A 25,083-nucleotide genomic window follows, 5' to 3' on the forward strand; every position below is an offset into this window, starting at 1 on the left:
TTCAAATTGTTTGTTATAAATCAACATCTCAGGAAAATGTTATGGGGTTTCTAAACAAAATATGACTTTCTGTTACAAAACAGGGCATTGATTTCATAAATGACCACTGTAGTGGACACCAGGATTTAAATCATTATCAGGCATTTTGGAGACATAAGTGAACAGGGAAAGAAATTACATATCAATATTCCTATGAAATATTAGATATTATTATGAAAATGTTGCAATTTTTCCTCCCATTATTACACTTTTTTTCTCATTACATGTTGCACCAAGAACACATTAACATGCAAATTAGATGCAGTGAATAGATACATTGTATTGAATGGGAAAAATCCAAGTATTGTCATTTTACCCACATATTTCATAAAGTAAAATGGTATATGAATGCATTTCATTATATCTTTTATGGTTCAGAATCATCTTTAAATAAAGTTTGTTTAAAAAAACTCCTGAAAACTAAAAATTGATTGGTGAATTAAAAATAAATCCCATTGTTTTTGCCTACACATGCAATTTCATGTCATTTAATTTTTTTAACAACTGAGTCCTGCTGTCAACTACAGAGTACATATCATAACATGAATAAAATATCATTTTTCAAAAATGTTTTTTTTTTTCATTTGTTTCTTATGCTCTAAACAATGTAATGACATGAGAAAATACTAAATTCAAAAAACTTTTTTTTTTCTGGGTCCCAGGAGGCTATACTACACTACATCTCAACGTGTCTAGCCGACTGACCGCGTTTGCTTTTTCATCTTCCCGCCTCCCGTTGGCTATGAACGGGCGGGGCGTCATTGCGTCATTACGCCACTCGTGTCACTCCTGAAGTGGGTGCTTGAACGCAGCAGGTTAAATCCTTAACCAACGCAGGCGCCAAGCTAAGTAGATTGAAGAGAATTCATCTTTGATAGCGCTTCACGGCCAGGAAACACAGCAGGTGAGCACGCGATCGCCAGGTTAAGAGCTCCGGTGTCGCGGATCTCGAGGAGATCGCGTTTTTTCTATCGGAAGTTGCTAAGTCAGAATTTCTCATCTAATACAGGTTGCTCCTAACGTTACTCGGCCCTCGCGCACCGCTCGCTAACCTTAACCGTGTTTGTCATCAGCTGTTCTCGGTAAACGGAACCTGCGGTTAAAACGCGTTTGTTTGTAGATGTGCTCTGAATAGCTCCTCCGCGGTGTCATTGAACGCGGTTCTCTATTTCGGTTCGCTTAGTCAAGATGTGACATTGCGGAAAGTCGTCATAAGGACTAGTGAACTTTCTCCATGTCTATTGCGTACTGGAACTTGCGTGTAAGTTACTTGAAGGGGAAAGTCATATGACGCCCAAAAATATCATTATAATCTGTGTTACATCGTGTTGTTTTCTGAGGGTTGCTTTAAACTTGTTTTTTTTAATGATCTTGCTCATTAAAGCTACTCCTTTGGGCGTTGTGAATCTTTTAAGTATTCGTCATCAACCCAATATAGTTTATTTACATGTTTTGTAAATGATATCCTGTTCTTCATCGTTGTTTTGGTTGAAATCCTAAACCAGATTTGGTAACTTGTCAAACTCTAGCGTAAATCGGCTCAGATTTTGAAGCCCCAGATGTGGCGCTTGGATGTTTACATGCTGCACTAGATTTTATGCCAATGAAATAATATTGTTTTTGATGGAATTTGTGTAAACCGTGCACTGCAGTATGTCAACATGTACAATATTAAATTTTGTTAATGGCTTTTCAAGTTGTGGAACTGCTTGTCTTGTTTTTCATTGTTTACCAGGGAGCTTGTTTTGATAAAGTGTCATGGAGAGTCAAGCTCATTTGAAATCTGAGTTGTCTTGTCAATTAGGGTTTATTGAAGTTTGGGTTTCTTTAACTATTTGGCTTTGGAAAAAAATACAGTTGTGGAAAACACTTGTGCTGCTGTTGAGGTGGGATAGGGGTTTGGTAGTATGGTTAGGTTTAAAGTCCCCATGAAACCAAAATTGATGTTTTTTAGCTTTTAGTATGAATATGTTAGCCTTACTGTTATCTATAAGCTAGTGTGCTCCAAAACAATGACACAATTCGTAATTAAAAGATATAAGCATTTAAGAAGCATTCAGCTTCTCATCAGATTTTCTGTCCAATCAAATGCTCTCTAGAATCTGAAGCCCCGCCCCCTACATAATAAACAAGCTAAAGCTGGGACTGTGGCACAGTGCACTATATCGGGGATGGGGAACAATTCAGAAAATGTAAATATGCTTTCCATTGATGTCTGGTTTTGGGTTTGTGACACACACACACAGAGTCTGCGCCAGTCCAGAGACACGATAGCACAGAGCGGATCATATGATCGAGTCAGCACAGACCACAAAACAGATTGGACCCATCTGAATTCTGCACAGAATGCTGTATTTGAAAGCGATATGGAGGAGATTAGGAGGAGGAAAGGTTGACAGACTCTGCATTATAAACAGCACTGACAAGTGAGAGAGATGCCATCTGTGCCTTGCATGCACCAATATAAATTACACATGTTCAAACTACACATCCTCAGCGTGATTATGATCACTGTTGTGCTTTAGTAACCGTTTCATATTAAATCTAAAGGGGAATCTGTTAGACTGGGGCTGTCAAATGCGGATTTTGAGGAGCTCAACGGCTCCAAGCTGTGATGTAAACTAAATGCTATTGGCTTTTTAAAAAAGGGGAGGAGCTGCTTGATATGTACCGCCCTGTCTTCCTGTTTCAGTGGAAATTACATCAACACATTGAATAATGCTGCGTGTTTCAAGGCACTTCAGTGAGCCTTTGATGCTGCGTTCACACCAAACGCGAAAAGAGCATCTGGCGCGAGTAATTTCAATGTTAAGTCAATGGAAAGGCGCGTTGACGCGCGTCTGGAGGTCCCGCGGCGCGGAAGGCGCATTTCACGCGGCACGAAGGACACGAATCCGCCTCATTCGCACGTCCAGTTCGCGCGAATGACGCGAATTGAGCGCCTTGCACGATACACGCGTTACACGCGGATGGTGCTTTTGTGCATTCACGCGTTTGAAGCGAATTCGCGTCTGACGCCTGAGTTCAAAAATTTGAACTTTGGCGTCAATTCGCGCCGCAATAACCAATCAGGAGCCTGCTTGCTGCTGTCACGTGGTAAAGTGACGTGATGAGAAACCCTGCATAATTTAAAAATACTGTATTGTGTCACAAAATGTAGTTTTAAGACTTTTTCAGGTGAGAATGTGGTTGTTTAAAGCTCAAATCTGTGGTTTATTTATTAAGAGAGAGCCTATTTAAGAAAAATATTCTTGTGTTTTTGGAGTTGTGAGATCCAGGCGATCACCGGGCACTCACTGCTCATAACCCCAGCGAGAGCAGCCTTTCCTCGGCCAGTCCTTCTGACGTCTGCCGCTGGCTCTGATGTCTCTGTAGTGGTTCGTCTTGTGTAGATCTAACGGCGATCTTTGCTCTCATGAATCTATAATTTGTTGTCTGCCAAATCGTTTTGACTGAGGGCAAAGAGAAGTTTCATAACTTTATAATGCTTAAAGCTACACTATGTAACTTTTCCGTCCACTAGAGGTCGCCTGTTCAAAACAAAGGCGTAGTTTGATGACGGCACGTTTGAGCGCAGAATCTCGGGACATGTGGTCTTCACCTCACAGCCGGTGGGAAACAGTCAGGATAGGACTCGGGCAGAAATCATGTTCATGGATGCGATTATTAACATTACTGTAGTATGAAGCAGAGCAGGACCGAGTGTTGTGGAGCTGAGCAAGGCAGCAGGAGCGATTGAAGAGCGGGACTGTTATTATGGCATAGTCGCTAGCGGGACTTTTATTATGACACGTTTGCCGGCGGCACTTCCTCTTCTCCAGTGCTGAGTGTGAGGTAACGCAGCTCTGTTTATCGTATTAGATATATCTGAGTGTGTTGAAAAGGAAGTTATGACGTTCGCTCGGCGGCTGCTATGACACTTGTTCACAATGCAGTGAGAGTAAAGTGTTTCACTGAATAAAACCGGAGACCGAGGGTGACGCAGATATGACGCAATCGACAGGCGACTCCCTCACACGCATAGCTCACACGTCCCGGCTCCTTGGTTAAAATAGCAATTTTCTCACGATTTACAAATAGTTGAAAACATTTGGGATATTCTAAGTACTCAACTGAACAAAATATATAACACTGGCCTAGTGGTTTCTGGATGTTTTACTGCAAAAATCCTACATAGTTCACCTTTAATATATATTTTTAATGAAAATGAAAAGAGGCAGAGTGGTGTTTTATGACATATTTCTCCTGGAGTGCCTTGAACGCGCGTCAATTTCGCTTCCAGCGCTCGATTTCTACGCGCGTCCAATTCAAAATGTTCGCGCGTGAAACTAGACGCGGTAGACGCGATTTTGACACTCTCTTCGCGTTTGGTGTGAACGCAGCATAAGGGTGGGTTAAGAGGTAATCGTAAGTGTAATTATAATTATAGATGTAATTGCGTGCAGGTATTGTTTTAAATGTACACGTAAAACATGTATAGTACACTTACAAATTAATGTATAGCTTGGTACATTGTAGTTACAAACACTTAATGTGAAAAGTTGATCATAAGTTTGAAACTGTCAGATTTGTGATATTACTTTTTTCCCAATTCAAACAATACCATATTGATGCTCTTAAAGGGATTGTTCACCCAAAAACGAAAATGTGATGTTTTTCTGCTTACCCCTAAGGCATCCAAGATGTAGGTGTCTTCGTTTCTTCAGTAGAACACAAATGAAGATTTTTAACTCCAACCGTTGCTGTGTGTCACTCATATAATGCTTGTCAATGGAGTCTAATTCTATTAGAGTAAAAAAAACATGGACAGACAACTTCGAATTAAACCCCGCGGCTCGTGACGGCACATTGATGTCTTAAGACACGAAACGATTGGTTTCTGAGAGACACCGAACGGTATTTATGCAAATATATCACCTCATATCAGACGAACGCTTCAGCTCTCCAGACTGCCATCACTTCCCGTAGGTGAGGTCAAAATTCCGGCCGGGTCATAGATATATATACATAGATTCCTCATTAGTGCCTGCGTGGATCATGGCGTGGATCGCTCAAATGAGGAATCTATGTATACATATCTATGACCCGGCCAGAATTTTGACCTCACTCACGGGAAGTGATGGCAGTCTGGAGAGCTGTAAGACTTCATTGAAACAGCTTGTGAACAATGTTGCATTAAAGGAACACTAGGCTTTTTTTGAAAATAGGCTCATTTTCCAACTCTCCTAGAGTTAAACAGTTGAGTTTTACCGTTTTCGAATCCATTCAGCTGATCTCCGGATCTGGCGGTAGAACTTTTAGCATAGCTTAGCATAGATCATTGAATCTGATTAGACCGTTAGCATCTCGCTCAAATTACCAAAGAGTTTAGATATTTTTCTTATTTAAAACTTGTCTCTTCTGTAGTTACATCGTGTACTAAGCCCGACGGAAAATGAAAGTTGTGATTTTCTAGGCCGATATTGCTTGGAACTAGCCTAGAAATCTAGATGCACCCTAGTGGCAGCAAATATAATTTCTCTCCGTTGGCTTGCGAGCTGGAAAAACCAAACTCTGTTCAGGCCAATCACATCGTGTATAGAGTCGGTGGGCGGGCTTAACATAATGACGGCAGAGTTGCTGCGGTTCCGCTTGCTACAGGTAAACAAAGAAGCTGGCAAACAGCGGTCTTTCCAATCGGCTTTGGCTGCGACTCTGGAAGACTTGGAGTTAAGCGTTTCTTTGAGAAAAGAACAAAGAAGAGCACTGAAGTCATTCTTAAGAAAAGAAGATGTGTTGGGAGTTTTGCCGACTGGATATGGTGAAAGTTTAATCTATCATCTAGCTTCGCTTCACATTCTTTGTTGCTCTGGTTGGTTGTAGCGCTCATGCCGCTATCCTATTGCGTGCAGAGGGAATTTAAAAGACAACCTTTTATTCCGCCCCTCGGATTGAGCCCTGTCAATGGTGTGTTCCCAGACCCAACATCTTGATGTGAGTCTGGCTTGTCAGGCTAGCTAGGACTATTTTCAGGCGCTGCGTAATATTGTGCCGCTGCACTCATGGTACGACAGCAAAGTTCCTTGATTATTACGCAGGAATGAGAGTATAGTCCCTAGCCATATCGGCCTAGAAAATCACTACTTTTCATTTTCCGTCAGTCTTAGTACACAATGTAACTACAGAAGAGGCAAGTTTTAAATGGGAAAAATATCTAGGGTTGAGCATCGTTTTGATTTGAACGATTCTGATTCAAATTCTTACTTTCGATTTCGGTTCTTTTCGATTCCGATTCTTTGAGGGGTGGAGTCAAAACATGTCACAGGCTCATTTCACAGAGGAACATTTTATTTTGATTCAATAATGAGTTTTAGTTTTGGGACTTTCTCCGCTGGCATTTTCCCCTGCTTTGCTGCAAAGGTGAATGGAGTTTCACACCGAGTCTCCACCGGTTTAGCAATAGCATTAGCAGCAGTCATATTAGGACAGCTACTAGCGTGGGCAATTTGCGTAAAGCTTCATTATCTACGAGGGGGAAAAAGTAATTTCAGTAACGTTGGTGTTCACCACAATTAGCAATTAACACCCAACAACCCATTTTAGCTGTAAAGCAGCTCTACTGTAGCCTGGTCCTACCAGACTCTCGTACATTTAATTTGCACAGAGAGTCTGGCCACTTTCCATTGGCAAGCGTTAACTTCCTTGAAGGCGGATACTCTGAAGTTTAAAACTATTGAATCTGCCTGGAGCCACTCTGGATCGCTAACGTTTGGTCGTGACGTATTTCATCTCAAACTAGCGCACAACATCAACGCCATCGTTCTCAGCCACTCCCTCTGTTCGCTGATTGGACCGGTTAAAATTTGACGGGAGAAAACCAGAGAATATACCGCAAACCCAGACGGAGTACTGAAGGAAAATGAAAATTGAACGGAAGTATGTAGGAAGGCGAAGCCAGGCTAGCTCTACTGAAGATTGTGTTATTATTCAGCTCAATGTTGTTTAAATATAGCTCAATTACAGTGTCATTGTTGCAAAGTTCATCAATTATGAAACGGGTTGAATTCAGCCATAAGCAGCTCTACAGAAGGATATAGTGTCATTGTTCAGCTCGATTCAATGTTGAATCAATTCAGTTCGTAACCGTGTTGATGTTGCAAAGTTGGTGTCATTTATTATCTCCATTTAGTTCAATTTATGTTCTCATCCAATAGTCTCAGTGCAGTTTAATGTATAACATTAGTGACTATTACTTCAATTCCAGTGTTAAAGTTTCTGAGTTGGGGTAAATAAAATACTCAATGTTATCTGCTCACCAAAATATGAGCCTATATTTCGTGCCAGATACTGATATGGTCACTGAGTCCTGAATTGAGGATATTTTTCTGAACTTGCCTACTTGTTTTGCTGAAATGTACAGTGGTTTGGACTTGTACCTCTTTACTGATTGTCCACAGCCTTTGATAAATCTGTAAATTGTTATTTTTTTCCATTGACATTGACAGTTTGAAGTAGGCTAGTTAAATAAAGGGATATAACCTTTGTATTGGTTTGAATGTAAACCTTTTTTGGGTTTCATTTGTGCTGTTTTTCTTGCACTCATCCGCCTTGTTTATGACCAACAGTGGAGCAAAAAACAAAATGGTGGTGAATACAAAAACACAAACAGCGCTCATTGGATTTGATCCACACTAAGTCCCAGAAAATATTTTTACAGATCCACAATCCATCTTATACCAGTGAGAGTCTAATAATCATACAAGTGGACTTTAGCCAGTAAATGGGTTAGATGGATTAGGATTAAATGTATGCATGTCCGTGAATGTTACATTTGCTGAGACGTGGAAGAAAAAACCCCAATTCTGGTCCCTGTTATGGATCAAATCCAATTACTTTACACATTCCAATTACTCTAATCCATTCTTTGCCCTTCTGATGGTTATAAATGTGGCGGATGAGCGGAAAGTCATGCGACTAAAACAAGAACTAAAGTTTCACTTTGGCTTTGAAAGCTGGCAGTGATGCCTGGAATCACTTTGATAATGAAAATATATTTAAGTGCAAGATGTGCAGCGCCTGTTATGGTGTGGGGTAGGGTTAGTTTCTGTTGTAGCATTTCACATTTCGGCACACCCCTACCTTTCGACATGCCCATTAGTCCTGCAGCTATCCTTTTCTCTCAACAGTTATACATTCGGACTACAAAGGTCAAGTTCATGTGTGCATTCGCATCCTTTTGTGCAGATGTAAGTTGTAATTAGGGCTGAAAATAACTTTTTTCCATTCCACTGCACAACGTTTCCATTGTTTTTCTATGTAAACGCGCTAGGCGGATGTGTATGACCGCTACGGTCGCATCTCGCGTTTTTTTGTAGCATCTCACACATGAGCGCCGCGTTTTTAAGACGGCGTTTTAACCCTCTGGGGTACTTCGGGTCAAAAATGACCCGAAGCGTTTTATGAATTTTTTTATTAATTTTTAAAAAAAATCATACCTTCATCGGAATGGTCTGAAACTTGGTGACTTTATTGGTACTTGGTATATGAACACCCCAATTTTTTTGGCAAAAATATGAAATAACAGACTTTTTTTGTTGTGCATACAATCTACAAATCAGCCAGGAAGCAGAAAAAAATCACTCTCAACAGTGAAGGGGTGAATCTCTAAAACATCAAGAGTGCAAAACAGACAAAAAAACTCTCACACACACACACACACACACACACACACACACACACACAAAAACACAATTAGCTTTTGGAATGACACGCGTCCACTTGTGTGTGCGTGTGTTTTTGTGTGTATAAGTGTGTGTGTGTGAGTTTTTTTTGTCTCTTTTGCACTCTTGATGTTTACCATGTTTACTATTTACTTGTGGTAAATATTCAAATGTGAATGTTAGCTATACTGTTCCCATGTCTTAGTGCTTTAATAGGTCGTGTTCAGTGTTGGGCAGTAACGGAATACATGTACCGGCATTACATATTCAGAATAGTAGGCCTACATATTATGAGTAACTGTATTCTGTTACAGTTACAATTTAAATAGTTGATAATTAGAATATAGTTACATTGTTGAAATCAACGGATAACATTAACGATACTTCTCTGTTTCATGAGTTTATTTACTCTCTAAATAAATTAAGGCAACTCAATGCATTTCTCAGAATGCCCCAATATGAAAACAAAAAAATGCACGGTTTGCGTGATCAGTCACAATGGAGTCGGAAGAGGAGCAGCGGGAGCTAGAGGTAGAGATGGAGCCAGAACAACAGAGCCAGGGCAAGAATGCGTTTCTATCTTGGAAATTCAAAAAGCATTTCATATTAAAGAAAGAGAAGGGAGAACGAAATATAACACGGCAGTGCAACTGTGCAGTGGCGCGGTGGTTGGGGGTGGCGGCTACACACGCATGCACGCCTATATTTTTTATATAGCCTATATTATATATATAAATTCGTTATATATTCGTTAAATATATTATTTGTTTACATTTTTATTTTCAAAATGTAGGCTATTTAATTGAGATTGAGATATATAATATATACATATACAGTGAGGAAAATAAGTATTTGAACACCCTGCTATTTTGCAAGTTCTCCCACTTAGAAATCATGGAGGGGTCTGAAATTGTCATCGTAGGTTAGGGCTGGGCGATATATCGCATGACATTGTTAGGCGCATCTCGTCAGTAAAGCCGGTTCCTTGATTAGTAGTAAATCGCCATCACCTGCTTTCAGATAGAGCGGCATTTACTACACAGAGCCGTAGTTCACTGACAAGCTGAGCCATATCGCATTAATTATCGCAGGCGATACGTCCGTGTTAATATATGCGATATGGCTCAGCTTGTCAGTGAACTACGGCTCTGTGTAGTAAATGCCGCTCTATCTGAAAGCAGGTGATGGCGATTTACTACTAATCAAGGAACCGGCTTTACTGACGAGATGCGCCTAACAATGTCATGCGATATATCGCTAGACATGTGCCTGTAAACGGTAATACGATATACCGCAATAATGAACATGCACAATATTGTTATCGTGGGCACTTCAAAATACCGTGAATAATTATTTATTACGAATTATTCAGATTTTTAGAATGAATTTTAAGAATACTTTACCCATCAACCGTTTAAAATGAAAAACAAGTCAAAGAGGAACGTGCACTGATGTAAATAGACCGTGCATGAGCCGAGCACATGGCGGAATGAGGAGACGCGCTGAAGTGCACATTCATTCTTCGACAGCAGAGGGCGCTGACGGAACAGCAGAAATGCAGCCGTTTCCCCAGTAATCACATAACCTAATACATAATACTTAAAGGGTAACTAAACCCTAAACCAACTTTTTTTAGTTAATGATCTGTAATAATGGGGCTTTATTAATGCTGTTCATTGATTCGAGTAAATGTTTTGACATTTGAGTATAAAGTGTTTTAATTCTATAAAATATGGTGTAAAACCGCCAAAGTGCTGCCCTCTTAAGGTTGAACGGTGGCTACTGCAGTTGAATTTTCCTATTGGACGTTGTGGTACATCGTGACGTAGGATGGTACCTCCAACGGCTCTCTATCCGCGCCCCTAGCACGAGCTCACCACGCCCTCAGAAATGTTTCCCCCAATCACATGATGAGAACGGCTTCACTCCAGTATGAACTGTCATATTACATGAAGTAAACATTATGAATGAAACTCACTTGACACTTGCTTTAACATTGTATTGAAGAAAATACGGTTAAATAATGCAGTTGTCAGTACACGTCAGGCTTTTCTTGCGATATTATTGCCGCCCGTCATGTGTACAGATAATTTTCATACATGAGACGCGCTTTCAAACCCTGACACGCAAGTGGTTGCCGCGGACGCAGATAGATTAGGTCAGTTCTCTTGCGCGGCTGCTTCACTAGCATCGTCGGCATCGGGAGTTAACGCAGTTTGAGCAGCGGCTCGCATTGATAAGGCTCCGGGTTTGTGTCTGTTACAGACAATCCACCCTCCTCCACTTCAGGTGAAGGTAGGAGAAATGACCGCTCTGTTGCAAAGCTGGCGTCACTTCAGTCATTCTCCATCTTTGCAACTCGCGAGTCTGACAGCTGTCAAACAATCCGTCACTGCGGGTCTCAGGTGCACGCCCTCCGCTCAGCCCCGCCCTCGGTTCGTCCCCTCTGTGTCCGCCGGGCTCTGCCCACTTTTCCAGCATTTTTTGAAAATTGCCAGTGGGTGGAGTTAAGCTCTGAGCAGGGGTTTAGTTACCCTTTAAAGACTTAAGGCTATTAATTTTCAAACTTGCATTTTATATTTTAATCTGGACTAAATTACATGCCCTAGATATTGTTTGAATATGTTCTGACTGTTGTTCAATCACACACTTTACAAGGCTCCAGTATTTAACATTAGTTCCTTCATTAACAAACTGACAATGAAAAATACTTCTAAAGCATGTATTAATCTTAGTTAAATGTACATTTCAGCATACCTATTGTTCTTTATAATTCTTTTGCACTTTAATCTGTTTTAAATATTTGTTTACTTTATACATTTTTGTGTATTGCTTTATTGTATTTAAATGTTTGGTTCTTTTGTTATAAGAAAGTGATTTAACCTGTTGTAGTATGACAACACTTTTTTTGCAACTTATTTCAATATCGTGATAATACCGTACACCGTGATAAAAGCTTCAGCAATTAATCGCAACATGAAAATTTGATACCGGCACATGCCTATATATCGCCCAGCACTATCGTAGGTGCATGTCCACTGTGAGAGACATAATCTAAAAAATTAAATCCAGAAATCATAATGTATGATTTTTTTACTATTTATTTGTATGATACAGTTGCAAATAAGTATTTGAACACCTGAGAAAATCAATGTTAATATTTTGTACAGTAGCCTTTGTTTGCAATTACAGAGGTCAAACGTTTCCTGTAGTTTTTTCACCAGGTTTGCACACACTGCAGGAGGGATTTTGGCCCACTCCTCCACACAGATCTTCTCTAGATCAGTCAGGTTTCTGGCCTGTCGCTGAGAAACACGGAGTTTGAGCTCCCTCCAAAGATTCTCTATTGGGTTTAGGTCTGGAGACTGGCTAGGCCACGCCAGAACCTTGATGTGCTTCTTACAGAGCCACTCCTTGGTTATCCTGGCTGTGTGCTTCGGGTCATTGTCATGTTGGAAGACCCAGCCTCTCAACCCATCTTCAATGCTCTAACTGAGGGAAGGAGGTTGTTCCCCAAAATCTTGCAATACATGGCCCCGGTCATCCTCTCCTTAATACAGTGCAGTCGCCCTGTCCCATGTGCAGAAACACACCCCCAAAGCATGATGCTACCACCCCCATGCTTCACAGTAGGGATGGTGTTCTTGGGATGGTACTCATCATTCTTCTTTCTCCAAACACGTTTAGTGGAATTAAAAGTTCTATTTTGGTCTCATCTGACCACATGACTTTCTCCCATGACTCCTCTGGATCATCCAAATGGTCATTGACAAACTTAAGACGGGCCTGGACATGTGCTGGTTTAAGCAGGGGAATCTTCCGTGCCATGCATGATTTCAAACCATGACGTCTTAGTGTATTACCAACAGTAACCTTGGAGACGGTGGTCCCAGCTCTTTTCAGGTCATTGACCAGCTCCTCCGTGTTGTTCTGGGCTGATTTCTCACCTTTCTTAGGATCATTGAGACCCCACGAGGTGAGATCTTGCATGGAGCCCCAGTCCGAGGGAGATTGACAGTCATGTTTAGCTTCTTCCATTTTCTAATGATTGCTCCAACAGTGGACCTTTTTTCACCAAGCTGCTTGGCAATTTCCCCGTAGCCCTTTCCAGCCTTGTGGAGGTGTACAATTTTGTCTCTAGTGTCTTTGGACAGCTCTTTGGTCTTGGCCATGTTAGTAGTTGTTTTCTTACTGATTGTATGGGGTGGACAGGTGTCTTTATGCAGCTAACGACCTCAAACAGGTGCATCTAATTTAGGATAATAAATGGAGTGGAGGTGGACATTTTAAAGGCAGACTAACAGGTCTTTGAGGGTCAGAATTCTAGCTGATAGACTGGTGTTCAAATACTTATTTGCAGCTGTATCATATAAATAAATAGTTAAAAAATCATACATTGTGATTTCTAGATTTTCTTTTTTAGATTATGTCTCTCACAGTGGACAAGCACTTACGATGACAATTTCAGACCCCTCCATGATTTCTAAGTGGGAGAACTTGCAAAATAGCAGGGTGTTCAAATACTTATTTTACTCACTGTGTGTATATATATATATATATATATATATACACACACATAAACTTGACCAAGTCTAATAGCAAGCACAAACTGTGTTAAATAAAGTAAAGTAAAATGTATCTGTCCTACTCCGTTTTCTACTTTACCATAGTAAATGATGCGAATAGCCTACTCCTAAATAAATCAAACAAGGAAGAAACGTTTAATCCTCTGTGAGAGACGTAAATGAGGATTTGGGAAAATAAGAGATTCCATGTCCAGTAGAATAAAATGGAGTAAGCCTATTGTTAAATTCGTGGAAAATCGTGTGACCAGATAGCAGAACGCAAGCAAACTTAAATTTAGCTCACCACACAAAGCCTTCCTCTCTCGCTCAGCATGAATCCTTATGTTTCCATGGCTGTGATGTAACATTTAACTGCGAACCTATTATTTATTTTGTAAATAAAGCTTTGTGCTTCACTCGTGTCATAATATTCACGTAAAACAGCTTCACATACAAAAAAAAAGTGTTTTGGCCGACCACCGCCGGTGCTCCTGCTTAGTTGACGTGCAACTTTACATTCTCCTATGTGCTGATTTACCAGCCCAAGAGCCGATGGTCCCGTTTGACGTTAGCTAAATATTTTATAATATATGTTTAGTAAGCAGGATTTTATGGCCGCATTCCTACACTTACAAAATGCAATTCAATGTGGATGTAATCCAAGTATTCAGGGTACGTTACTCAGATTGGCGCATGTAATGAACTGTATTCCCTTATTCATCATGTCAACTGTTCATCGCGCGAGTTCATATCGCGATGACGATGAAAATTTGATGTATCGTTCAGCCCTACACTGGAGCATTTGCCATTTATATTATTACAGTGTCAACTGAGGGTGCTCTTGCTTGCATTTGAGGGTGCTTAGACAGTGTCTGCAAACTGACATTTTTGCATCTTTCTCGGTCACTTTAATGCTTCCACACTTCTGACATGTTTGCTGCATTTAGAAGTGTGCGCGCCTCTCTCTCATACGTGCTGGTTGCTATATTTGATCTCGTCATCAAAAACGTCATTGTTCGGTTAAATTTATTCAGTCTTTTCACTTATTCGGCCGAAAGTGCAATTTTTGCTATTTTCGGCCGAATAATTTCGGTTGCCCAGCATTCGGTGCATCCCTAGCAAAGAACCTTCCATTACTCGCTTTAGCTCAAAAACGGAAGCCTGCTGTTACATTTTGCTTATGTGTGCAGTGTGAAATAGGCTTTACCAACATACCAGTGAAACCATATGTGTTGCATGAACACAGCTACTGAAATTGAAAAAAGCAAGACATGTTTAAACAGGCTGACATGTTTCTCCTTTCTTTCCAGAGGCATCGCTGTACCCCTTTCTCCCTCACTTATTTTTTATTTAATTTTTTTTTTCCTACACTGGTGCTCCAACCTCAACAGTCAATGTTTGTTGGAGAGGAAAAGTGCAAGTATAGACAGACAGCAATTTCAGAGCAACAATGAGCACATCAAAACCCAGTGGACTCAAAGCGCCCAGCAAAATTGGTAGACCAGGCAATGCTGGGGTCACAAAGACGACAACTCCTGCTGGTAAGGGCTATTTTATCATATATAACAATGTAATAATATTATCGTCAACTTTCTAATGTAGTCTAGTAGTGAGTGACTAGGTTAGGAATGGAATATTCTGCATACCGTGTAATACGGCTGGGACAATAAATCGATACACGAATCGCGATGCATCGATTACGAGATTTTCTGAGAAATCAAAAGGAGTTTAAATCCCTACATTAAAATGATATTGAATAAAAACATAAACAAAAAAACAAACTCCGTGTTAGCAGATAAGAGGAATGTTCTGCAGGAACACACACACACACACACACACACACACACACACACACACACACACACACACACACACACACACACACACACACACACACACATTCGCTATGGACACAGTACCTGTTACTGTCATTTCTTTTATATTTTATGTTTTTGCTCTGAATATTAATATCTCCCTCTCGACTGCGTCCTGTGTGTTTGATGGGCATGCGCTCGCCCACCGGCGCTCGTTCAGTGAAGTTTAACACAGACTGTCAGGATGCGCTTTCATGCAAAATGGAAATACTCACGTGAATAAGTAGCATTTAGAGATGCGGATATAACTACTGTTCTCTATATAGATCAGTGGATATAACCTGTAAAATGAACTTTTTTCACTGCAGACACACACACACACACACACACACACACACACACACACACACACACACACACACACACACACACACACACACACACACACACACACACACACATATCTGTCAAAGCGCATGACAGGGTATGTTAAATGCTAATGAATTCGCTTGAAGCTTAAAATAAACAATTCTCATGTGTTGGGCACTTGTACCTTTCCTGCATAAGCTCACTCTCTTTCCACTCCACTATTTCTAGATGCCCATTTTGTCCATAGAAATGCGTTATTCAGAGCTGTAATTTGGCGCCACCTGGTGGAAGCTTTGCCTACAGAGAGCAGACCCGACTAATCGTTATCGATGATTTTCATTATCGATTATTATCGCCTATAATATCAGCCCTAATCGCGATGCATTTGGAAAATCTCAGAATCAATCCAAAATCATTTCTCAATTCGCGATGCATCGATTTATTGTCTCAGCCCTACTTTTGTACTTACAGTTGGAAAAAGAAAGTGAAACCATAAGTGTCATGTTGTATTGTAAATTGAGAATTTTATGTAACAAATTACACAATTTTGTTTAATATAAGTCTTTCAGTCAAATACAATTAAGGCATATTAAATTAATAAAGTCTTTGAGTAAACCTAGGGCCCTGTTAAATCTGTTAAATTTTTTTCCTAAATTGAATTTAGTTTTTCCCTCTGTCTTAATAAATTGAATTCGTGAACCTTTAACAATTGAATAGATTATAATTTTTTATTTTTACAATAATAGGTCCCTATGAAATGTTTAATTTTTTCAGACATTTTTTCTCCTGGATTTATAATTTTAATACATATTTATTATTAAAAAAATATGGTAATCAAATGAAGTGGAAAAAAATGTTTACAATTTAATGAATCTTTTAAAATGTAATTAAATGAAAATGTAACAATTTATTTTGTTTTATTTGAATTTTTTTGGGGCAAACAAAGTACTGCACAACGAAGGTTTATGTTAAAATTAGAACATAAAGGAACACGCCGACTTTTTGGGACTTTAACTTATTCCCCATATCCCCCAGAGTTAGATAAATCCATACATACCATTCTCATCTCCGTGCGTGCCATAACTCTGTCTGACGCACCCACCGCTAGCCTAGCTTAGCACAAAGACTGGAGGTAAACGGCTCCAGCTAGCCTACTGCTCAATAAGTGACTAAATAACGCTAGGAACTATACTCTCATTCCTGCGTAGTAATCAAGGAACTTTGCTGCCGTACCATGAGTGCAGCGGCGCAATGATATTACACAGTGCCTGAAAATACATAGGTTAACTTCCATCAACATAACCAACGTGACAACCTGCTTGCACAGAGAGCGTGCTGGGGACTATTTTCATGCTGCGTAATATCATTGCGCCGCTGCACCCATGGTCAGTCTTAGTACACGATGTAACTATACATATCACAACATGTAAATAGGAAAATGTTGACGTTTTGTCACTTATTAAGCAGTAGGCTAGCTGGAGCCATTAACCTCCAGTCTTTGTGCTAAGCTAGGCTAGCGGTGGGTGCGTCAGACGAGATGAGAATGGTATGTATGGACTTATCTAACTCTGGGGGGATACGGTGAATAAGCTAAAGTCCCAAAGTCGGCGTGTTCCTTTTAAATAAAATTTTTATCATTTTGGGAAATAATAGCTTCTCTACTATAGTAATATATTTCTGTCCCAATTTCTTCAAGTTAAACTTTTATTTTTACCGGTTGCCGTGAAGACCTTTTGACTTCTTGTGGCTGCATCCGAAATCTCATATTCCCGAGTAGGTGTTTATTTTGAATGATTAATTACTTTGCGATCACAAAAAAAGTATGGTCTATATAGTATGAATGTGTGTGGTTTGAATGTAATCCAGATGTACTCCATTCGCCATGCTGTTATTATCGGTGAACTACCAGCGTCAGTTGCGTCGCTTCACTGTCATTCACAAATTCTCCCGTGGCTTCATCGGATTGTAAAGTGTCCGTCATATGCACACTTCAGAATCTCTCTGGAAGTAGTAGTTTGGAGTGAATTTGGACATACTGCTCTTGTCACAAACGGCTTTTCGCCTACTATAGAGTAGGGAACCATGCGATTTCAGATGCAGTCTGTGTGTCTATAATGCAACGATTCAATGTTATTTATCTAATGAATACCAATTTGATAAAAATCACTCTGTATACCATGCACAGTGTACATACTGCATGCTGTAGAAGTAGTAAGTTTGGATTTCTAAACAAAGCCTATGTATTTTTTTTTCTTTTGGAACAGTTGCTACTAAACCAACTCAAAGTGACAAATCCTCAACCGAAGCCCAAGATGCTTGCGAGTTCAAGATCGGGGATCGTGTCTGGGTGAATGGCAACAAGCCGGGCGTCGTTCAGTTTTTAGGAGAGACCCAGTTTGCTCCGGGCCAATGGGCTGGCATTGTGCTTGATGAGGCAATTGGGAAAAATGATGGTTCGGTGTCTGGTGTGCGCTATTTTCAGTGTGACGCATTAAAGGGTATTTTCACACGTCCCTCCAAGCTTTCAAGCACTGAAGGTGAGGCGGATGACACAACAACGGCCCCTCCGTCTCGTGCTTCGTCACCAACCCCCTCTAATGCATCAGTATCGGCGTCCACCAAGAAACCAGCCACGCCCACTACAACAACTGCACCTGCCTCAGATCTGGTGCGGTCGAAAAGTGAATCTGTGTCCAATCTGTCAGAGTCCGGTTCAGTGAAGAAAGCTGATCGGGAGCTGAAGATCAATGATCGAGTGCTGGTGAGTGTGTTGTGATGAGCGTTATTGTGTGTCAAGTTAGGATAATTCAAGGTTCTCAACATGGTCAGTCAAAACATTATTGGCTTCTCCATAATAGTCACTGTAAATTGTTGTGTATTACACTTTTTTGTGTGCATGTATTTGGAATGAGGAATGTAAAAGGACATGTTCTGAAAACTACCTTTAGTTCATGTAAACCAAAGCTCAAGCATGTTCGCTTGACATGCGAGAACCAATAAGCTTCAGCAAGAACCAATGAGGATCATTCTAGTGTTACGCATCATATTTGAGCTTCTGTAAGAACCAATGAGGTTCATTCTCGTGTTACGCAGAACGTTTGAGCTTCAGCAAGAACCAATGACGTTCATTCTACAGGGAGTGCAAAATTATTAGGCACGTTGATTTTCTGATCATATTTTTTTTCCAGGCACATTTGACCAATTCCAAACCACAGTAATCCTAATAACTACTATTGATTTAGTATTTAATAATTTATAAGTGATGTATAATTGTTCATGAAGGCTGGAAATGAAAATCACCTTATATTCAGGTGTGCAGAATTATTAGGCATGTTTTCTTTTACAGATAAATTGAGCCAAAAAAGAGATTTAACTCAGACTGAAAAGTCAAAAAGTATTAAATGCCCATGAGAAGGATGCAATACTAATGCAATACTAGACATTGCAGTTAAGGCATGACCATTGGACAGTGAAATGCTCGTTGGGTCAGCAGGATCTGACAAAAACAGGTGGTGAAGAAAAGACACCTGTTAACTGCAAAAGAATTAAGAATTAAGGTGAAGAATTAAGGGTGAAACCATCAGGAACCCTTTAGTCTCCAGCGCCACCATTTTCCAAAGCTGCAACCTACCTGGAGTCTCCAGAAGTGCAAGGTGTCAGGATCTCAGAGACTTCAGTTAGGCAAAGAATCCTAAAAAATTACCCCCACTAGATAAGAATCACAAGCTGAAGTGTTGTAAAATACATGAAGAAGGTTTTTTTATTGGCTTTATGGACAGATAGGTTGAGAGTGACTCTTGAAGGACCAGCACCACATCCTCTAGTTTTTCATTTTTAGTCCATCTCTGCAAAACGGACTTCAGGATGGACTAAAATGAACTCCCAAAACGTACTGCCAGATTCTGGAAGATGAATTCTTCAAACAGTGGTACTAGAGGATGTGGTGCTGGTCCTTCAAGAGTCACTCTCAACCTATCTGTCCATAAAGCCAATAAAAAAACATTCTTCATGTATTTTACAACACTTCAGCTTGTGATTCTTATCTAGTGGGGGTCATTTTTTAGGATTCTTTGCCTAACTGAAGTCTCTGAGATCCTGACACCTTGCACTTCTGGAGACTCCAGGTAGGTTGCAGCTCTGGAAAATGGTGGCGCTGGAGACTAAAGGGTTCCTGATGGTTTCACACTTAATTCTTCACTTTAATTCTTAATTCTTTTGCAGTTAACAGGTGTCTTTTCTTCACCACCTGTTTTTGTCAGATCCTGCTGACCCAACGAGCATTTCACTGTCCAATGGTCATGCCTTAACTGCAATGTCTAGTATTGCATTTGTATTGCATCCTTCTCATGGGCATTTCATAATTTCTGACTTTTCAGTCTGAGTTAAATCTCTTTTTTGGCTCAATTTATCTGTAAAAGAAAACATGCCTAATAATTCTGCACACCTGAATATAAGGTGATTTTCATTTCCATCCTTCATGAACAATTATATATAACTTATACATTATTAAATACTAAATCAATAGTAGTTATTAGGATTACTGTGGTGTGGAATTGGTCAAATGTGCCTGGAAAAAAAATATGATCAGAAAATCAACGTGCCTAATAATTCCCTGTAGTGTTACGCAGAACGTTTGAGCTTCAGCAAGAACCAATGAGGTTCATTCTAGTGTTACGCAGAACGTTTGAGCTTTAGCAAGAACCAATGAGGTTAATTCTTGTGTTACGCAGCACGTTTGAGCTTCCTCAAGAACCAATGAGGTTAATTCTCGTGTTACGCATCATATTTGAGCTTCTGTAAGAACCAATGACGTTCATTCTCGTGTTATGCAGCACGTTTGAGCTTCCTCAAGAACCAATGATGTTCATTCTCATGTTACGCAGCATGTTTGAGCTAGTTTACATTTAACAAAGGGTTGTTTTCAGAGCTTGTCATGTCCTGCAGTGCACTATTCTACTTTTAAAACCATTTTAAACAGCATTTTAAGTTATTTTGTACTTTATACATGCACCTTTTAAATTTAATTTGGAAGACTATGTTTACTTATTTGTCACACCGCATGACCATTCTAGTAAAGAACTAGTAAAAAAAAAAAGTGACAAAAGTGTGAATAACATTTGTAATGCATTATAAGGGAATTCTTAAGAAATTATAATGCATGCTCAGTGCCTTATTTATTTATTACTTCATGCCGTTTCAAACCCATAAGACTTTCGTTCATCTTCGGAACACAAATTAAGATATATTTGATGAAATCTGAGAGCTTTCTGTCCCTCCATTGATAGCTACGCAACTACATTGATGCTTTAAAAAATACGAAGACATTGAATCCATATGAATTGAGTGGTTTAGTCCAAATTTTCTGAAGAAACTCGATCGCTTTATATGACGAACAGATTAAATTTAGGCTTTTATTCACATATAATCATTGATCAGTGAACATAAAAAGAATTAATGAAGAGTTGATGAACGTTTATATGTGAATAAAAGCCTAGATTAAATCTTTGTTTGCTGATGTAATACCGCATATGAAATAAAGTGAAGCTGCTGTTATAAATATCCCCTAAGCACTGTTTTTAGGAATCCTGTGTATCGGAATGCATGTTAAGTTCTTTTTTCCTTCACATATGTTAGGTTGCTGGCTCGAAAGCTGGTGTAGTGCGTTTCTTAGGCGAAACTGATTTTGCCAAGGGTGAGTGGTGTGGAGTTGAGCTGGATGAGCCCTTGGGAAAGAACGATGGTGCTGTGGCTGGAACCAGGTACTGTGTCCTGTTCTTACATTAGTAACGGTAGATTGTCTCGAAAGGATGTTATGAGTTTTACACGGATGGATTTGTGTGTCAGGTATTTCCAGTGTCAGCCCAAGTATGGCCTCTTTGCACCAGTGCACAAGGTGACCCGTATAGGCTTTCCCTCCACTACCCCAGCGAAGGCAAAGACCACTGTGAGGAAGACGGCGACCACACCAGGAGGACTGAAACGCAGCCCTAGTGCCTCCTCCATCAGCTCCATGAGCTCTGTGGCCTCTTCTGCTAGTTGCAAGCCAAGCCGTACAGGATTGGTGAGTTACAAATTCCACCTCACATGCATACCATACCTACTTTTGGTCACATATTTATAAATTCAGACCCGGTCACACAAGCACTATCTAACCGGTGTGAATGAGAGGAGGCGGTGTGTGTCGCTGTCGGACAGGAGAGCAAGAACGCACAGCTGGTATGGGTGTATCGATACTGCAGAAAGGAGTATTGGAATCGTTTCAAATATTTCAGTATCGATACATATCGAAATATCAACTCTAGTTTCTATGGCAGTGTATGGCAATATTTCAGCTAAGTCAAACACTTAAAAGATGCTTTGAAAGTTTAAAACTTGCCATTGTATTGAAGAGCAGATTCCAGCTCTGCTAGTGGGAGAGGGACAGTGCATGGTCTGCACATGAACTGCAGCGTTTCCAGCAACACAGAGCTGCCTGTGGACGCCTGTCTATAAATAATGCCGGGAAAAAACTATCGGCGAACGCAGCCTTGTATTGGCCGATACACGTAAAAAACGCAAATATCGGCCTGATATATCGGCCGATCACACTACAATGGACATGATGTTACTGCATTACTGAGAGAATATTATATAAGTAAATGTAGGCAATACAGCAGGGGTGGCGAACTCCGGTCCTGGAGAGCCATAGTCCTGCAGAGTTTTGCTTCAACCCTAATCAAACACACCTGAGCAAGCTAATCAACGTCTGAAGGGTTACTCGGAAGCTACAGGCAGGTGAGTTTTATCATGGTTGGAGCTGAACTTTGCAGGACTGAGGCTCTCCAGGACCGGGGTTCGCCACCCCTGCAGTACAGTATCTGATGTAGTTTAAGATCTTGAATGGCTTTCTCTTTCAAGTTGACCGAGACGTCCACGAGGTACGCGAGGAAGATCTCTGGCACCACGGCACTTCAGGAGGCCCTGAAGGAGAAACAGCAACACATTGAGCAACTCCTGGCTGAGCGTGACCTGGAGAGAGCTGAGGTTGCCAAGGCAACCAGCCATGTGGGCGAAGTGGAGCAGGAGCTTACGTTACTAAGAGAAGGCCAGGAGCAGGTTAGATCCAGCGATTTCTTCTTTTTATTATGAAGTAAGGAATGACGGGCCGTTGAATTATGAAAAAATAATGCACACCTGAGGTGGTAAAGCAGACACAATGCTGATCAGGTCTTAGCTTTTATTTAAAATAACTATTAGAGCTATTTTTATTTTATTTTATTTATAATATACAACCAACCAGATCAATGAAGAAGGTGAAGCGGAGCTAGTTGATAGTTTAAACCTTCGCCGTATCCAGTCGGCAAAACTCTGAATTCAAAGGAAGATGACTTCAGTGCCGTTCTTTGTTCATTCCTCAAGGAAAAGCTTAACTCCAAGTCTTCCAGAGTCGCGGCCAAAGCCGATTCGAAAGACCGCTGTTCGCCAGCTTCTTTGTTTACAAGTAGCAAATAGGGGTGGCACTAGGCTTGCTACGATAGTCGGTGTTGCCGGTGTTACCGGTGTCCAGACTCAACACCGGTTACATCACTTGCCCACCGTGGCACCGCCCACCGTCTTTTTGATTTTTTTATAGTAATAAAATAATTTAGTTCAGTTAGAGAACAGACAATACAAATAAAAACTGAACGTATCTGCTTAATAAAGCAGGATCCGACCGTGAGTCTCGGCAGCGGCTGGAGTCATTCATCAGATTTAAGAGTGAGGAGCTGACTGAGATGATCGCGGAAGATTTGGTTTCAGAGCGAAACGTAAAAGCGCCTATTTAAGGGAGTTTGTCAGTTGTTTTGTTGTGTTTTTCATTAAAAATAATAGGCTAATGAACCCACAATTCAAGCAACCCGCAGCCGAATTGCCGCTAACTCAAAACCGAAAGTAAAATGTGTACGGCCGCACAGAGCGCGCATTGTTTACTTTCGCCTGGCTCCGCAGTGCGAGCCTCCGCTACGCTGACAGCGCGCATTTATTTTTGCCGCGCGCACCCTCGCGCTCGTGCGGGCGCGTCGAGTAGGCTATAAAGGCTTTACGGACGAACTGTTATTCATTCATGGCGTGCATCTCAATCATAGACTGATCAATGCTTGATCAGTGCCCTGACTACTGAACTAGGGAACTGATTGAGACGCACCTATGGCCTCACAGAGCGCGCATTTACAGACGAGCTGTCATTCACGGTGTGTGCGCACTGGCGGGTTTTCAGTTCAGAGCGGTCGTGTGCATGTTACTTTCGGTTAGATAGAATTAGTGATTTAAAAGCCTCCGCCGGTGATACCGGTATTACCGGTGTTGTCACACATCAATTAACCGGTGGGAAAATTTCCTCACCGTCACATCCCTAGGTGGCACGGTTCACAAAACCCACGGTTCGGTTCGTATCACGGTTTTAGGGTCACGGTTTTCGGTTCTGTACGGTTCTTTTTGTTGTTGTTTTTTATCGTTAACACTCCAGAAATTTACTTCAGCATATGATATATATGGCTTAATCATCCACAATTAGGATACAGTATTAAAAATTGTTATATCAAGTTGTTTCCTAACTGGCTGTCAACCGAGTCCGACACATTGCCGTACATTTTTCATGTTAATCATATCAATTTTGATCAGAACAATGCACTGTGGCTTTAATTCAGCTGACCTGATTAACACATTTCACCAAGTGTCCCGTGTGTTTCACAATCACCATATGACATCCAGCGCTGGGAAAAAATAACATAAAATACACGAAAACACAACACTGCCAGAAGTTTTTGCCCAAACTTCAAAGGCATGTTTAAATTATTAGAACTAGAAGCATATCTTAACTTTTAAATGTTACATTTATCATGTGAACTACTTATACACAGCATGTTATATGAATGTGTGTATGAGACAGAGGGGAACACGTCGCATTTGCAGCAGATATGTTGCCCTTCATAAATCAAAGCACGAGACAGACAGGGGTCGGAGGAGAACACCGGAAAATGTGACAGACTATATTTGCCTGTCCCACAGATTCACACTCTCACAGACAGACACACACACACACACACACACACACACACACACACACACACACACACACACACACACACACACACACACACACACACACACACACACACACACACACACACACACACACACACACACACACACACACACACACACACACACACACACACACACACACACACACACACACACACACACACACACACACACACACAATCTCCCACAGACTCACACACACACTCAATCTCCCACAGACTCACACACACACACACACACACACACACACCAGACACACCAGACACACTCTCTCTCACACCAGCCGCGGTTCAGTGCGAGAGCGGGTGCCGCGCCGCGCGTGCCCGCTGCGCATACACACACTGGCAGTGTTTGTCTCGCGAGTCGCGCAGCACCCGCTCTCACTCTGCATCTTCCCTGCTATACGATGCTAGCGCATCCTCCAACTCCGGCAGCCTTCCTTATCTCTCCCACTTTCATTTCTACATGTGACGTGACCTGCAGCACTCCACTTTTACTTTACTGTATGTCCACACAAACCTCTTATTTCGCGCG

The 25,083-nt window shown here is 40.9% G+C and overlaps 1 protein-coding gene across 4 annotated transcripts in view; it reads left to right on the forward strand.

Moving 5' to 3' along the window:
* The first annotated feature begins 791 nt into the window (after positions 1-791).
* The window catches only part of clip1a (CAP-GLY domain containing linker protein 1a), a 75,422-nt gene continuing 51,130 nt past the window's right edge, over positions 792-25,083 (forward strand). For 3 of the 4 annotated variants that reach the window (XM_079813885.1, XM_079813886.1, XM_079813888.1), the window contains exons 1-6: positions 811-943; positions 14,614-14,844; positions 17,751-18,247; positions 21,121-21,245; positions 21,331-21,547; positions 22,384-22,581. In XM_079813885.1, coding sequence (XP_079670011.1) covers positions 14,754-14,844; positions 17,751-18,247; positions 21,121-21,245; positions 21,331-21,547; positions 22,384-22,581 — 1,128 coding nt within the window. In that variant the 5' untranslated portion in view covers positions 811-943; positions 14,614-14,753. Of the gene's footprint in view, positions 944-14,613; positions 14,845-17,750; positions 18,248-21,120; positions 21,246-21,330; positions 21,548-22,383; positions 22,582-25,083 lie in introns of all 4 variants that reach the window. The other variant, XM_079813887.1, reaches the window with a different exon arrangement.

The sequence above is a fragment of the Gobio gobio genome (genome assembly GCF_949357685.1).
Source record: "Gobio gobio genome assembly, chromosome: 4".
Taxonomy (NCBI): Eukaryota; Metazoa; Chordata; class Actinopteri; order Cypriniformes; family Gobionidae; genus Gobio; species Gobio gobio.